The following is a 17,676-nucleotide window of genomic DNA, read 5'->3' as shown; positions in this document are numbered from 1 at the left end:
GGCCCCAGATAATTCTGCACAGTGAGTGGCCCCTTATAATACTGCACAGTGTGTGGCCCCAGATAATGCTGCACAGTGTGTGGCCCCAGATAATGCTGCACAGTGAGTGGCCCCTTATAATACTGCACAGTGTGTGGCCCCAGATAATGCTGCACAGTGTGTGGCCCCAGATAATGCTGCACAGTGAGTGGCCCCGTATAATGCTGCACAGTGAGTGGCTCCAATGCATTCTCATATTGCACAGGTAGCGTAAGGTAATCGAGTCATTATGCTGCTGCTGCCGCTGCCTCAATTTAAAAAAAAATAACTCTATATTCACCTCCGTCGCTGCCGCTGCTCCTCAGCGTTGGCTCTGCAGTGACTGTTCAGGCAGAGGGCGCGTACTAACTACGTCATCGCGCCCTCTGACCTGAAAGTCACTGCCAGAGGATGCAATACAGCAGAGTGACGCGCAGCGGTGGAATGGAGGACCGGTGAATATGGCTCCCCTGTCATACTCGCCCCCTCCTGGAGCAGGTCTCTGCAGCCCCCGTGCTTGTGCTTGTTCCATGTTCCCGGCGGCGCCACTGCACTTCCTCCTTTCAGCGATCACATGGTACCACTCTAACTCATGTATATGCGCATATTCATGAGTTTAATGAGCGGTACCACGTGACCGCTGAAAGCAGGAAGTGCAGTGGCGCCGAGAGCATGGCACAAGCATGGGGGCTGCAGAGACCGCGCCAGGTGGGGTGAGTATGATCTCTGACACCCCTGCGCCCGCTCCCCAACCGACCCCCCCCCGGTATATGACCCGTGTATAAGCCGAGAGGGGGGGGGACTTTCAGCCCCAAAAAATGGGCTGAAAATCTCGGCTTATACACGAGTATATACGGTATATTGCACATAAATTGTCGCTGTTGAACATGGCAACTATCCCGCACTGGTACACGGAACACAACCAGCGCCATTTTGTTGAAGCAAAAATTTTTTTAACACAATATTAACCCCTTAACAACTGCCGATACGACTTTTAACGGAGGCAGTTAAGGGGCCTTATTCCTCCTGCACCTCATGCTCCTTTTTACACAGCCACCTCCTGCACCTCAGGCTCCTCCTTTATACACATCATTTTTCTGCAGCACAGCTTTTCTCCTTTATAGTCGCCTTCTCTGGCACCACCTCACACTCCTCTTCCATATACAATTGGAAACACTTGATCCTGAGAGAAATTGCACTAATTGCAATAAACCGTATCATATACACAGCCTACTACTTCTTCTACAGCACCTTACTTTTCTCCTTTAGACCTCGTTCACACGTTATTTGGTCAGTATTTTTACCTCAGTATTTGTAAGCTAAAACTTGGAGTAAACAATCAGAGGAAAAGTGTATTAGAAACACGTCACCACTTCTGTATTTTTCTCCCACTCGTCGTTTTGCCTTCTAAATACTGAGGTAAAATACTGAACGTGTGAATGTGGCTGTATACACCGCCTCTACCTGCACCGCCTCACTCTTCTCTATACACAGCCTCATACTGCAGCAGCACCTCACTTCTCTCATTTTCACCTCTCACACCTCTCATTTTCACCTCACACCTCTCATTTTCCGATCACTCCACTTTTTTCACCTCACTCCTCTCATTTTCTCCTCTCTCCTCTCTTCCCCACACACATGCACAGCAACTTCCTATTATGAGCACAGCCATGTAATTCATGAGGCTCCTCCCTTTCCCTTGACGTCATGCCTAACAGGAGCCACTGCATTCTAGACACGATGGAACTAGATGTGGCCTCTGCCTGGCGCGCACTGATACACTGAAGGTGGCGGCCCTGATTGTAGCTCGCAGCAGCTGGGACATTGCAGCCGGTGAATTTTGTAGGGTGGCTTTTGAGTTGAATGTCTCTCCGCCCTTGTGCACTAACACTGTGGGCCGTGTGGACAGGGCTTTGTGTGTGGAGTGAATGTGGCTATCCTGAGTGGGCGAGGCTATGTTGAGTTGGTGAGGCTTGATACATACACACACATACATACACTCAGCTTTATATATATAGATGTTATCAGAGAAGTCTGCTTCTTTCCCCTCCTGCACTGATCAAAATTCTCAATTAATTAGTAAAATCTGTCAGCAGTGAATACAGACTTAAATTGGTTTTCCCATCTCCAAGATCCTATCTGGAACTGTAGTAGGTGTTTTAATAGCAAATGCTTCCAATTAAAATTGTAGTATAGTTCTTCTGATTCACTTACCCCATGTGTAGGGCATTGCAGTAACTTAGGTATCCATGGTTATTATGACCACTAAGAACTAACTGTCACTATTTCATTGGTCATAACCATGGATACCTAAGTTACTGCAGTGCTCTAAATGGGGAAAGTGACGTAGCGAATCAGAAGAACTATACTACATTTCTAATTAGAGGTACAGTGGCATGCAAAAGTTTAGGCACCCCTGGTCAAAATTACTGTTATTGTGAACAGTTAAGCAAGATGAAGATAAAATGATCTCTAAAAGGCCTAAAGTTAAAGATGACACATTTGTTTTGTATTTTAGGCTAAAAAGTAATACACATTGTAATTTTTTCACATTTTAAAAATTGCAAAAAGAAAAATGGTTCGATGCTAAAGTTTGGGCACCTTTGGAGATTTGTGTGCTCAGATAACTTTGACCAAGGTTTCAGACCTTAATTAGCCTGTAAGGGTTATGGCTTGTTCACCCTCAATGTTAGGAAAGGCCAGCTGATGCAGATTCCACAGGTTTAGAAACACATAGCCTTCTCCAACCTTGTGCAAAAAAAATAGCCACCATGGGTTCTTTTAAGCAGCTGCCTAGCACTCTCAAAATGAAAATGGTGGAGGCCCACAAAGCAGGAGAAGGCTATAGGAAGATAGCAAAGCATTTTCAAGTTGTCCTTTCCTCAGTTCAATATGTAATTCAGAAATAGCAGTTTACAGTAACACTGGAGGTCAAGATAAGGTCTGGAAGGCCAAGCAAAATTTCAGAGAGAGCTGCTTGTAGGATTGCTAGAAAGGCATATCAGAACCCCCACTGACTGCAAAAGACATTCAGAAAGATTTAGCAGATTCTGGAGGTGTGGTAATTGTTCTACTGTTCAGAGACACCTTATTAAATATGGCCTTCATGGAAGAGTCATCAGAAGAAAACCTCTCCTGCACCCTCACCATAAAATTCAGCATCAGAGGTATGCAAAAGAACATCTAAACAAGCCCAATGCATTTTAGAAATAAGTCCTGTGAATCGTGGAAGTTAAAATAAAACTCTTTGGTCGCAATGATCAAAGGTATGTGCAGAGAAAAAATTGCATAGAATTTCAGGAAAAGAACATCTCTCCAACCATTAAGCATGGGGTTGGATCAATTATGTTTTCGGGTTGTGTTGCAGACAATGGCACAGGGAACATTTCACAGGTAGATGGAAGAATGGATTCAATTAAATTTCAACAAATTCTTGATGCAAACATAACACCATGTGTAAAAATGCTGAATTTGAAAACAGGATGGCTTCTACGTATGGATAATGATCACACACATCAAAATCCACAATAGACTACCTCAAAAGGCGATAGCTAAAGGTTTTTCAATGGCCCTCACAGTCCCCCGATTCGATCATCATTGAAAATCTGTGGCTAGTCCTCAAAATAGCAGTGCATGCAAGACGACCCAGGATCTCACAGAAATGGAAGAATTTTCCAAGGAAGAATGGATGAAAATACATCAAACAAGAATTGAATGACTCTTGGCTGGCTACTAAAGCGTTTACAAGCTGTGATATAAAAGGGAGTGCTACTAGGTACTAACTATGCAGGGTGCCCAAACATTTGCATTGGCCTATTTTCCTTATTGTAATTTTTAAAATGTAAAAAATGACAATATATAATTTTTTTTTTGGCCTAAAATACAGAGAAAATGTGTCATCTTTGACTTTAGCCCTTTTAGAGATCATTCCATCTTCAACTTGCTTAACTGGTCACAATAACAGTAATTTTGACCAGGGGTGCCCAAACTTTTACATGCCACTGTATTTGCTAATATTATTATTATTACATCTAGTACGTATTGGGATAAAATCTTGGATTGACAGTTAGTGCTTATAAAGTTCTATGGAGAAGTGTAACTGTCATTACAGGAGAACTTGTCTGTGTCAGCCTCTAGCTCCTCCCTCTTCATAGAATGTTACAAACTCCAACTTTCATCTCCTATCTAAGTCATGGAGAAATCTATATTCACTCAACACAGATTTTGCACATGAATTGAGCCTGAACGATCAGTCCAGGAGGAGTAAGAAGCTGATTTCTCTAGTAAGATATATTACAAAGTTGATTACTTTCATGTATATTATTGATTTATGAAATAAAGATTAAAACATTGGTTACCCCTTAAAGCTGATGATGTGGTTAGTAGGACAGTGACTGCAGTTTGACCAGGTTATTAACTGTTACCAATAGATGATGTTTCCTAGGTTGTTCATCTATGTTTTACATATATACCATTTTAGACTCTGGCACAGTCACATTTGCCATTATGATCCGAACAGTAAACAGATATGGATGGCATTACAGAGGAACACTAAGGATTGCTCTATTTCTAGAGCCCTAACCTCTGATTCATAATCTGACAGTCTGCTGTCTCCACTAGAGGGAGCCGTCAGCATGTGAGTTGTATAGTATAGTTGTATAATATAGTGCTTTCACTCATTTCTTGCGTGATTTTCGTTTGAGTCCATACAAAAGTTCTGTTACAGATTTATTTATAGTAAAATGTTAATGAAAGGCTTTTAATAAACTCCTATTACTCATCAAAAATTTGCCGCAGATTGTGAGCTCAGTGCAGAAGAGCTGCGTGCACGCTTGGTTCAGGGAGGGCCGGGGATTTTGACATCTGATTTTAATCACTGTAATAAGTCTGTGAAATCAGCGGCTAAATCCCACACCAAAATCAACAATGAAATGACTCCGGTTTCCTTGGACCACTTTTTCCTTGGATTATGCTAAACCCACACATGACCTGCTGCTTCCGAGATGCTGCGTCCTAGTCAAGTAAAGCCTTTTGGCCTGAGTTTGTTTGGTTTTATTTTGCCTTGTGGTATTTGTTCCTTTTGCACCAGTTCTTCAGACTTGCACACATGGGTCCTAAATTTAGTGTAGAATTCTAAAATACCTTTTTTTTTTCAATAGGAAAAGGTCCAGCTGATACCAAGGGCTATTCATTGAAGACTCAGAATAAAATCAGAATCTCGCAGCTGCGTTACCGCTCATTGCCTGCGAGATTCTGATTTTATTCAGAGTCTTCAATAAATAGCCCTTGGTATCAGCTGGACCTTTTCCTTTCTTCTATTGCCTCCAAGTGGTCCTCTTGCGGTCCGTGCTGACAACACGCCACAATAGGTGAGCTGGCGCCACTCTCTCTTTTTTTTTTTTTTTTTTTTTTTTTACCCTTTTTTGCACCTTTCGAACCAAAAGTTGCATGTTTGACTGAAATGATGCAATTTTTTGCACAAAAAGAAAAAAAAAATAATGCAGATGTATAGAAAATCACTATAGGAAGGGACTTGGGGTACATTTGTGCAAAGCAAATTTTTATTTATTTTTTTAACTCGAAATTTATGAATAAGCCGAAAACAATTACAAAAAATAAAAACAGGCGAATGCATAGAAAAGAGACTCGGTCGCCAATTAAACAAAAAAATTTTGTGCAAATCAAAAAGAGAGGAGCGCAAATGCAATAATGAATCAAGCCCTATGTGATAATTAGAGAATCGGCACGCTGGCGGCTGGTGACTGCTACATTGCAGGAAGATTTCCAGTAAGCCTTTTGCATTTTTCCAGCTATTGTCATGTAATTCATGTGTCCGTTAATTGAGAAATCAGTGTAACAGAATTCTCGTAGTTGTGTTTTTTTTTGTTTTTTTTTCCTTCCGTTTCCAAAGATTAGCAATTTTTGTTGTGGTTGCACAGATCTGCGTCTGGGAGATGGTGCCGGTGGGGTTGGCAATCTCTTGAATGATCTGTCATGCCGTGCTGTGATGGGAGGCTGTTTACACGTCCTCCTCTCTTTTATTTCTGATATCCTTGTCTCCAAACGTACAGACGTAACCACACGGCGATCTCGCTCTCCCAGGACTTCCTCTCTACCCTTCCTGATCCCTCTAATATGATCAAGATGCTTTGCGAGCACAATCTCCTTCCAGCCAAGGTCCTTGCGCAATTTCCATTCGCCCCCCAGTTGTCAGGCTATATTATACCGTATTTATATTGTTTTTATTGCTATGATTTTTATATCTTAAAGAGACGTTGCCGTTGGGATCGTACCCGTACGTTCAGGGTTGGGGGTTATGTAATGGAAAACTCATCCATTGTGGCCTCATCTTGTGAATATTTTACGCAATCTGCTGAAATGTTCCATCTTTAATCAGAAACGCACTCTGTGCTGCTGTAAACACCGGCATACTGCTTTTTTATTAAGGCTAGTTTTCAAAATGACGGATTTTTAATCTTCAGTTTTATTTTATCTTTAAAATAGTTCACAATTTCCCCCAATAACCAATAAAATTACCCAGAACTATATTATATGGAAGAGAGCTGTTGCCTCCATGTCTCCTACTGCTATGATAATCTTTTACTGCCTTACTACCTTCCTTGTGCTTTAGTGCAGTTATAAAAGTATAGAATATATACATAAATATAGAATATATATGCGTGTGTACTTATGTGTCTGTATAATACATGTACACACAGGGGCATAACTACTAGAGGTGCAGGGGTTGCAATCAGACCCGGATCCTGGAGCCTAGAGAGCCCAAAATGTCCCTTTGGCCCATATAAAAAGACCTGCAATAATTGGGAGCCCCATCGGCGCTTTTGCATCGGTGTGCACGAGCTTCAAGTTGCGCCACTGTATACACAGACAGTGCTGTGGAAAATGCTAAAAACTAAAAATTCTGTAAAAAATGGAAATGCTAATAGTTTATCAGTTAACAAAATGCAAAGATAATGACAAAAAGGAGAAATCGAAGTCAAAGCAGTATTTGGTGTGACCGCTTTTACCTTTCAAAACAGCGCCAGTTCTTCTAGGTACTTGTACAGTTATTGAAAGGACTTGGCAGGAGGACGTTCCAAACATCTAGGAGAACTAGCCACTGATCTTCTGTATATGGTGAACCTTCCCACCTACTAGTTTTCCATCTGCCTTAGCCGTTCTCTGGATTCAAAAAAGAGGTGGGTGGGGGAGACAAAAGGAAAACACGTGGGTGGGAAGGAGAACTGAACTGTTTGGCCACACCAAGGGTGCACCGAGCGCCTCTACTTGCTGACAGAGTCCCTTTAAGTAAATCGTTCTGTCTCTTCATGTAATCCCAGACAGACTCGATAATGTTGAGATCAGAGCTTTTGGGGGGCTGTATCATTACTTCCAGGACTCCTTGTTCTTCTTTACGATAGTTCTTAATGACATTGGCTGAATGGGGTCGTTGTCCTGCTGCAGAATACATTTGGAGCCATCAGTCGCCTCCCTGATGGTTATTGCACGATGGATAAGTATCTACCTGTATTTCTGAACTTTGGGGACACCGTTAATCCTAACAAAATTCACAACGCTCTTTGCTGTAATGCAGCCCCAAACTTCCAAGGATTCTTCACCATACTACACTGGATCTGGATTGCTGAATTTCTACGCCAAAGGCGTCTCGCCTCTTTCCACTGAGAACAACACATGGACACTCAGATGATTGGAGATGGTGTGCTCCAAAACGCAATGGGGCCCATTCATCAAGACTGAAGTTCTCTGCCTCAATCTTGATGTGCAATGTTCTGAGCCAGGTTCATTAACCTCTTATGACGTACATATCTGTCCTGAGCACGTCACTTTGTGCTCCATGACGGATATGTACGTCATACTAATTGCACTGTACAGCGTCTCTACCGGTGTGATCAGCTGTGGGAGACTGACTGATGTACACAGGCAGATTCCCGGTGTGACTGCTAGGATCAGTGTTCTTGACGATCCTTGCAGTTTAGTCCCTCATATGCCCCTGTTATTAGTGACAGCAGCACATGAAGAGTTTAACAGAGGGGAATCTCTCCCCATCGGCTCCCCCCCCCCCCCCCCGCTGCATTATCAGAAGTGCTGATGGGTTACTAAGGTCAGAGGTGGGGCCTGATAGGCTGCTAGTGAAGCACTGATGGGAAAGTGTAATACACAGTACTACTAAAATAGTGTCATGTACTATTAATGCGATCATAAGATTGCAAGTTTAATTTCTTTTGGGAGGGTAATCTAGCAAGAAAAAAAATTTAACACCATCTCAAAAACACCAATAAAAAAATGAGCAAAGCTTAAAAAGTCACAAATTGGTATTTCTGCTTTCACAATAAAACTTAATAATATAACGCTTATTATACACTGCAAAAAAAGAACAGAATTGACATTTATGTACATCCCGTCCCACAAAGAAAAGCTAAATGGTGACCAAAATGGTACCAGTAAGTATTGCAGCTGCATGTTAAGTAAAAAGCAGACTCGCACACCGCTCTATGAATGAAAAGCGGAAGAGATCATCTCAGAACATGATGCAAAAAATATGTATATGTATTTATATATATCTTTGTTGCAAAGTGATTTTCTTGTGCAAAGTATCATAATGTAAAAAAAAAAAAGAAAAATTATGTTTTTTTGTTTTATTTATTTATTTTGCAAATGAGCTGTTGCAGAATCTGAGGGGGTTAAAGGGAAGCGCCCTCACCGCTCAGCCTGTGATAAAATGCAGAGTTGTGATTCCTTCTCCGTGGTTATCGATCCATCACTTCCCAGGAGTTGTGTCCATTCATATTTCATGTGCCCGGCGGCTGCGGCTGAAGTTAATGAAATAATCATTTCCCAAAAATCTTAGTGGGAGAATCACGTTAGCTGAAATCTTGGCCTGGAACTAAATGTGAGGTCAAGTTCTATTTGCCACCACGATAGGTGACAGATTTTATGTATTTATCCCAGATTGTGAATGTTCTATATTCTCCAGAACTGTAGATGTTTGCTTGCAGCATATTTTAGACCTGAAGCCAAATTTGGGATATGGAGGAGCGGTAGCTCATTGGGAACAGAACATCTATTCGTCCCTTCTCGTTACATGGCTGAATAAACCATTTGATCTGTGCTGGATACATTTTAGACAGAATCACCAATGGTTCACGTCAGCCACATGTCCAGGTTTAGTAAAAACTCATTTAAAGGAACCTTCCAGGTGCAGTATAAATACCTCAACTATGGGCATAAAAGTATGCTGGGGGGGGGGGTAGCCAGACATGCCACTGGCCAAATTATTAGCATGAATACTAAAAACAACTCTGAAAACAGCCTCAAAAGTTATGGTCAACTTAATACTAGCTGCTCAGTCGACAGCGTCTGATGCCCCGCCCAACACAGCTTTACATGCCAATCAAAGCTGCTGAGGGACTAGCCCCCACAGCAGCACTGCCAACTTAACTTGATAGAGCAGCTAGTGGCTGTTTTAAAGGGAATCTGTCAGCAGGTTTTTGCTATGTAATCAGAGCAGCACGGTGCAGGGGCAGAAGCCCTGATTCCAGCGATGTGTCACCTATTGGAATGCTCGGTGCAGTTTTAGTTGAATCCCTGTTTTATCTGCTGTACATATAGCAGTGCTATGAATGCTGAGCTGTGTATAACCTACCAACACCACTGATTGTCAGCTTCCTGTGTACACTGTAAAGCTGAAGCTGACAATCAGTGATGGGGGTGGGCTACATAGATGAGCTGGAATACCTGGCATGCAACACATACGGCCCTGTTACATTTAGCGATGCACCAGTGATCCCGACCACAATATGACCCGGTCAGGATCGCTGGTGCATCGCTAAATGGTCGCTAGTGAGCTGCCAACAGACAGCGATCAGCAACAGACAGCGGGGGAGCCGGTCGGAGGTAAGTATCACATGAGCAATATCGCTGCTGCATCACAAAATCGGTGACGCTTTAGCGATATCGCTATGTGTAAAGCCCCCTTTAGTCCTGTAGTGATTTATCTGCAGCTGATAAAACACTGATTCTATTGAAACTACAACCAAAAAACTAGCTGAAAAAGTAACATATCACTGGAATCAGGCTCTTTGCCCTTACATTATGCTGCCCTCAGATTAAAAAACAGGTTTACCTTAACTTCGGGCATATACAGCACTGTGTTACCATACTGTATAATGATGGCATGTCTCTAATTTAGATACCTAAATGGTGTTGACAGGTTCTATTTAGTGCTGAGCTCGAGTGCTCGTTACTCGCCTTTGCCTAGGGTGCCCGGGTATGCACCGAGTATTGCAGGGGCTCGACAGATGTTTGCGTCCCCCGAATAGCCACAAAACATGCAGGGATTGGCTGTGTATGTCAGTCAGGCAATCCCCACATATTTGGTTTTAACTTTTGAATATGTTTTTGTTTTGTTTTTGCTTAAATGAGACTTAATCTGACACTTTGTACAACATGCAATTTTTTGATGGTTCCCCACTGTTTTTCTTTAAATGGTAGCGGGGATAAGTATCGTCCCATCACTTTGCACTGCAGAGATATTTGTAAACTTGCGAAGTACCAAGAATCCAATGGGAATTAATAGGAGATCACATTTTTTTTGTTGAAATCATATTTGCTAGACGCTGGGGGTCAATGGTTTGTACCTGGGCAAACAAGCAATACTCCTGCATTTGTTGTTAAACCTGGCGCCATCTGGACCTATTAGAGACATGAGAGCGCGATTGGGTCATTTTGATAACTTTAATATCATTTTTCTATGAAAGTTGAGTGAATGATCTGCTCCATACTACAGAGTGTGAATACTTTATTTGACGCGTATATTAGTCATATCCTCCTTCTTCTCTTTCAGTCTGTTACCCTCGATGCCTCGTCACAAGGACTCCGAGAAGAATCTCCTCTACACCAAGTTTATATCCAGTCTCTTGGAAGAATTGCACTTTCAAACCGAAGACTTAGAATGCTTGAAAAAGAACTTTTCCAGCCGTACCTTGTCTTTATCTTCAATTTAGCCGGTTCTTAGGAATTATGTTTTAATGATTATAAAATATAATTAAATGATAAGAAAAAACTTAACTATTCTTGTCTGTAAATCTGCAACCACTGACCAGGCGTCTTCTTACCAGAGCCTCCACTGGGCATCGTGAAGGCTGCAACATCCAATGTTGGGGAAAAGTATTGGGACACATCTCTTAATCTTTGCATTTAGGTTTTTCATTGCCCCCAATGTATAACATCCGGACCCTCGCTACCCAGTCTGCCTTTACTAGCATTAGCCAAGGTGTGACTTATTCTAAAGAGCTCAATGAATTCTACGATGCTCCTCTAATTGGACATCACCGGTGTAACAAGTCACAATCTGTGAATAGTATTGTTGAAATGTTGAAGCGATAAGAGACCACAGCAATTCATCCACAAATATGACATCCACATAAAGTTACTGAGCGGGGTCACCAGGCGCGTAGTGCATGAAAGTACCAACGCTCTGCTTACTCCATAAATGTACAATCCCAGCCTCCGTAGCCTCCAAACTGTGCGCCAATAGCTTTATGGCATAGGCCAAGCAGCTGCATGCAAGCCTTACATCACCAAGCACCATGCCAAGCATTGGATAGAGTGGGGTAGTAGACCCGGACTCTAGAGCAGTGGAAAATCATGCCTCTCTATCTGGCATCTCATGGACGAGTCTGGGTTTGGCGAAAGCCAGGAGGAGGTTAAATGTCTGATTGCATTGAGCAATCTGTAAGGGGGATAATGCTATTGGCTTGTTTTTCAGGGGTCGGCCTTGGCCCCTTCGCTCCAGTGAAGAGAAATCTTAATGCTTCAGCACAAGATATTTTGGACCATTTTTATTCTTTCATTTTTGTGCCAACAGTTTGAGGGAAAAGGAAGGTCCATAGAGACATGGTTGGGTGAGTATGGGTTGGAAGAACATGACCGGCCACACAATCCTGATCTCAACTACATCCAACACCTTTGGGATCAGCTAGAAGGGAGATTGTGCTCCAGGTTCTTTCGTTCAACATTGGGGTCTGGCCTCAAAAATGCTCTTCCGGCTGAATGGGCAAAAATTCCCATAGTTGCTTCTAACATCTTCTAGAAAGTCTTCCCAGAAGAGTAGAAGCTGGTTTTCCTTGCAAAGGAAAGACTAACTCCATGTTAATATCTATGGATCTGGAATGGGAAGTCATGTAGGTGTCAATAATTGTAGATTATAGTGTATGTTCGCATTTACAGATTGTGCTGCTGCTAAGGATCGTTTCTGTTATATTTCCATTATATTTTCATCGTTTTGTTTAGATTTTTTTTTTTTTTTTTTTTTACTTTTTCATTTTCGGAACGGTAAATTAAAATCTTTACAATTGTGCTCACAGGTTCATAATTTTGGCTGCTGTACATCTGCAAGAAACCACAGCACAGGGAAAGCGCTTCTAGTTTATGGCATGGTAGCCCCCTTATGTCTGCTGTAGACTGCAATACCCCCAACACGTGTGCATGTGAAGCCTTGCCTTGTTCTGAACACTTTCTCATATTTTTTTTTTCTAAGAAAACTTTCTACAATCAGAAGCACATACTATTTGTGAGAATAAATTGAGGTGTGCCAAGATTTATTCAGCTTTCTCTTGTATTTCTATGTGGTTAAGCCCTAAAGGGAAGGGTGACATGTGTCAAAGGCTTGTATGTGGTTAGAAAGTCACTGAGCGGTTGGCTGTATGCACCAGGTCTACGGGAGGGTCTCATGGTGGCATCCACGCTGACATACGTTTGATCGGTGCAGCTGCTGTAAAATACTTTTTTTTTTTTTCTTTTTTTTTTCTGAGCAAAAATACATATACTCAGTAAAAGAAAACTACCACAATGTCGTGTAAAAATAGTAATAATGATATGTCTGTCTAATAATATACTGTTCAGTTTACTTTAATGCTTAGATCACATTTAGTTGGTATTATCACTATAGTTGTTCCTACCAAAAAGGAGTGCAGGGGTCACGATGAGCGTTCCAGATCTATAATGTATGGAGATTACTATTTTTTTTTTTTGCAAAATCTATCTATTTCTGTTAAGCATGCTAAATATAAATATTTTTTTTTTTCTGCAATTCTCATGGTGGTGCACAATTCACACAGCAGAAGCCGGAGCAAGAAAATGTGGGGTAAACTCTCATAAGGAAGGAAGAAATCATGTGCTTTGAGAGTAGGATTATATAGTTGTTTGTTTTTTTTTTTTCTTTTATGTGATTTCCAATTTTTTTTTACTTCAAAAGGGTCGTCAAAGTTTTTTTTTTTTTTAAGTGTTTGTTTAAGCATTTATTAAATGTAGTTATTTATTACAGAATTTATTTATTATTCATTGCTGATATAGAGCTATCATATTGCACAACACTTTACATGCATTATCATCACTGTCCCCATTGGGCTCACAATCTAAATTCCCTATCAGTATGTCTTTGGAGGAAACCCATGCAAACACGGGGAGAACATTCAAACTCCTTGCAGATGTTGTCCTTCGTGTGATTTGAACCCAGGCCTCCAGCACTGCAAGGCTACAGTGCTATCCACTGAGCCACCGTGCTGTCCATGGGAAGTTATCCACTTATCCATAAGATAGATGATAACCAACCTTCAGATCAGTGGAAGCCTTCATCAATCCCGAACAGAGCTCCTAAATGCCTGTTGGAATTGAGCTTTATGCACATGCGTCCCACCACTTTATTCATTCTGTTGCATCCTATAGAAAATAGAGCATTTTAGGGCCCTATTCTCAAGAATAGTGTGTATCCCCTACTGAGGTCTAAGGGGTAAGGTTTCTCCTTGTGGAGAGTGACATGCCAGCTCTGGCTTGTCAAGGTAAGGAGGCTTATTCACCGTGCAATGCTCCCCTGGGAAAATAATATGCAAATTGCCTCTTCAGAGAAAAATTGAGATTCTGATTTGGCTTTTATCCTAAGTCATATTACAAGACTCGTTAAAGGGTTGATTGTGACATGTAGGATCGCTACTACCAACAGGTGGCGCTATAGAGTTCAAGTCCTCTTTTTCTCTGAAGAGGCAATTTGCATATCCCCTACTGGTCAGCAGGTTATCGCTTGTTCTGTGGATGATTTTACATGTTGGGAATAAACATTTAAAGGGAATCTGTCATCATTTTTGGCCACATAATCTGAGAGCAGCATAATGTAAAGACAAAGCCTTTGAACGATCACCTTTTGTGCCATACAAAAGATCATTTCACCCGATGAACAAGCATTTTGCCCATTCATCTGGTCATTGGCAGCTTTTTTTAAACGGCAAGATAATCGTGAAATGAGCTTTTTTGAGAATGCTTGTTCAGAGTTATCTTTCATTGTAAATGCATCTTAAGATTAGGGTTTAAGTATTTTAGAATCCAAAAGAAATTAGTGTTCAATGTGAAACAGTTTTGACAGAGACAAGGTAAAAGGAGAAACACAAAGTATCAGTTTGAATTGCATGAAGTGAAGTGCGAGGAGTGTTTAGTAAACAAGGAAATCTAATGACAACGGAGAAGAGCAGCTGGAGATCTTGCAGGCCCTCTACCTCCGTTACACTAAACGATGTCCCAGCGATCCGACATGATGGGATCGCTGGGACATCGTTAGGCTGATCGCTGGTGAGCTGTCACATAGACAGCCCCAGCGATCAGGACCAGCGACGCTGGACGCTGGTTTCTAATGTAAACGTCAGGTATCCAGGAGCAGCGCGACTCTTAGTTACCCGATGTTTACATTAGTAACCAGCGTCGCTGATAGCTGGTCTCTCAATGCCACATGCAGCGATGCGCGCTGGGCAGTGGGAGACCAGCGATCAAAAACGGCCCGCCCAGGCCGCTCGAGCACGATCAGCGGTACCCGGCAGGGGGGCCAGTCGCTAATCCCCGTCACACACAGCGATCTCGATGGCGAGATCGCTGATGTGTCACAAAATCACTGTGTGTGACGGGGCCCTTACGGTGAGAACCTTGTCACAGTAAAAAGTGCAATGGCCCAGTGTATCGAAAATACAAATTAAACATCTATAATCATGGTTAACAGTCTTCTACTTTTATTGTCTCTTATATTCTCCATCCTATCTGTGTCCTACTCAGGCCCGGATTGGTAATATAACCAACCGGGCATTTTCCCGCTGGGCCGCTGTCGTGTGGGCCGCGGGCGGCAGCGCCCGCTCATCTGGCCACTTGCCAGCTGATGCGGCCACTGGCCTGGCTGTTGTTCCTGCCGCCGGCCCTCTGCAGGCACGGCGGTTATAGTTTCTAACCCTCCCGGGATTTTTCAATCCCACACTGCAGGGAGATAAGCCGCCACGCACCCCATCCTAGCCCTAGCTTGAGACCTCCCCCCCCAGCCACTCACAGCGTCGCTTGCCTGCTCTCTTCTCTGTACACAGGACCTGTGATGAGGTCACAGGAGAGGAGGAGTCAGGGGTCACATGATCAGGAGCCTTTGTCTAGACCCCTGATCATGTGACCCCCGATCATGTGACCCCCTGACTCCGCCCCTCCTGTGACCTCATCACAGGTCCTGTGCACACAGCCCTGCCTCTTGGTGTCTGCCAGACTCTGCTGTGCTGGTTGTCATGGTGCTGGATGAGGTAAGTATGTGTGGGGTCAGGAGGGGTTTACAGGGTAGATGTAGCAGAGCTGTGTGTACACGAGGTGTAAGGAGCGGAGCCGTGTGTGTACGAGACGAGGTATACGTAGCGGAGCTGGATGTGTACGGAGAGGAGCTGTGTGTGTATGAGGTGTACAGAATGGAGCCGCGTGTGTACGAGGTGTACAGAACGGAGCCACGCGTGTACAAGGTGTACGGAGCAGAGCTGGATGTGTACGGAGAGGAGCCGTGTGTGTATGAGGTGTACAGAACGGAGCCGTGTGTGTACGGACCGGAGCCATGTGTGTACTTGGTGTACGGAGCGGAGCCATATATGTACAAAGCATACAAAGCGGGCTTTTCCCACGGACACAGGAGTACACGGCGGAGCACCAAGGAGCATTTTAAAACTCACACATGACGTTCCCCCGGAAGTGATATGCTGGAAGCTGACCGGAAATGAGATAATTTCATGAGGAGATTGTGACGGAACAAGGAATGCTTCAGTTCTATCACCATGTCCTCCTCCGACAGCGCGGACAGCGGGATCGCCTTGGAATCGGGGATGCCGGCCATGTGAGCGGATCATGATATGTCCTGCATCGGGAGGCTCAGGTGGGCACTACAATGGTGGTCGGGCTGCTATAGTATCTTTATAGAGTCTTTCTTTTTCTTTCTTTCTCTGTTCTTTCTTTCTCATTCTCTGCTCTGTCTTTCCCTCATTTTCTTTCTCTCTGTTCTTTCTTTTTCTGTCCTTTCTTTCTCTGTTCTTTCTTTCTTTCTTTTCTTTACTTCTTTCTTTCTCTCTCTGTTCTTTCTCTGTCTCTCTCTGTTCTTTTTTTCTTTCCCCATTTCTCTCTCTGTTTTTCTTTTTTCTCTCTGTTTTCTCTCTTCCTTAGTGCCAGTCAGTGTGCCCATAATGCCAGCCACTGTGCCCTCAGTACCAGTCAGTGTGATCAGCAGTGCTAAATGGGTGCGGTTGGGCGTGGACATGGGTGTGACTAGTTGCGAAATGGATGTGGCCAGGGCGTGGCCTAAAATTTGCAGCGGCGCGCACCACGCCGCTGTCTTTCTCCCTCTTTCCCTTCTTCAAAAGTTGGGAGGTATGATAGGGGCAGCTATGACCAGGGGGTCTGGTTGCCCAATGGATAGCAGTTCTGCCAGGAATTCTGTCACCGTGCGTACAAAAGGGGACAGAGCTTTGGGAGGAGTACTGTACCAAAACGCAATAAATAGAACTGAGCTGAAATACTTGGCACAGCTGTGACTACATGTTATATAGTCGTGTTAATCTCCTCTCACTTCTTGTAACCTACAAGTGTACAAAGAAATTATATAGTCACCATGTGACTAGTGGGCCTGTGTAACTTCAAATGCCAGGGCTGAATTGTAGTCCCAGTCCGGCCCTGGTCCTACTTCTTGCTAACATTGCAACTTTAAGTGAATGCCGCTTTAAATTGTCATATTTTGGTATTTCAGCATTTCATTTCATTGCAAAGAGGAGCAGGAAATCAAGCACACAGCCATGTAATCTCCAAAGAGAAATTATTGGTAGCGATACGTGCTGTGCTGAAGAGCTCGCTGACACTGGTAGGATGCTGCCTTTCTCACAAGTGAGTTTGTGAATTTTTTGATTCGCTAAATCTGCCTCCGATCAATTTGTAAAGGAGTTTTCCAGGAGGAGTGGAAAAGTCTGAATCCGATCTATGAGAATGCAAACTGCCAAATTTTATTTTATTTATTTTACTCATTTATATAGCGCTATTAATTCCAAAGCGCTTTACAGACATTATCACTGTCCCCGATGGGGCTCGCAATCTAAATTCCCTATCAGTATGTCTTTGGAATGTTGGAGGAAACTGGAGAACCCAGAGAAAACCCACGCAAACACGGGGAGAACATACAGACTAATGGCAGGTGTTGTCCTTGTTGGGATTTGAATCCAGGACCCCAGTGCTGTAAGGCTGCAGTGCTAACCACTGAGCCAAATGCGATGCGCACACTGTAATGATTCCTCCCCGTAGCCAGCGTGCGAATGGGTG

The 17,676-nt window shown here is 43.1% G+C and overlaps 1 protein-coding gene across 2 annotated transcripts in view; it reads left to right on the top strand.

Annotated features, from left to right (window-relative positions):
* Positions 1–11,106, top strand: part of RPAP2 (RNA polymerase II associated protein 2) — a 113,494-nt gene extending 102,388 nt beyond the window's left edge. For both annotated transcript variants that reach the window (XR_012231428.1, XM_073571456.1), the window contains one exon: positions 10,883–11,106. Coding sequence is in view for 1 of the 2 variants with exons in the window: in XM_073571456.1 (XP_073427557.1) it covers positions 10,883–11,042 (160 nt within the window). In the remaining variant the exon portion in view is untranslated. The remainder of the gene's footprint in view (positions 1–10,882) is intronic.
* Positions 11,107–17,676: the final 6,570 nt, after the last annotated feature.

This window comes from Dendrobates tinctorius, unplaced genomic scaffold, assembly GCF_039654945.1.
Source record: "Dendrobates tinctorius isolate UK_male_01 unplaced genomic scaffold, ASM3965494v1 ptg000029l, whole genome shotgun sequence".
Taxonomy (NCBI): Eukaryota; Metazoa; Chordata; class Amphibia; order Anura; family Dendrobatidae; genus Dendrobates; species Dendrobates tinctorius.
The sequence above is the reverse complement of the archived record's forward strand: the minus strand, read 5'-3'. Positions and strand labels throughout refer to the sequence as shown.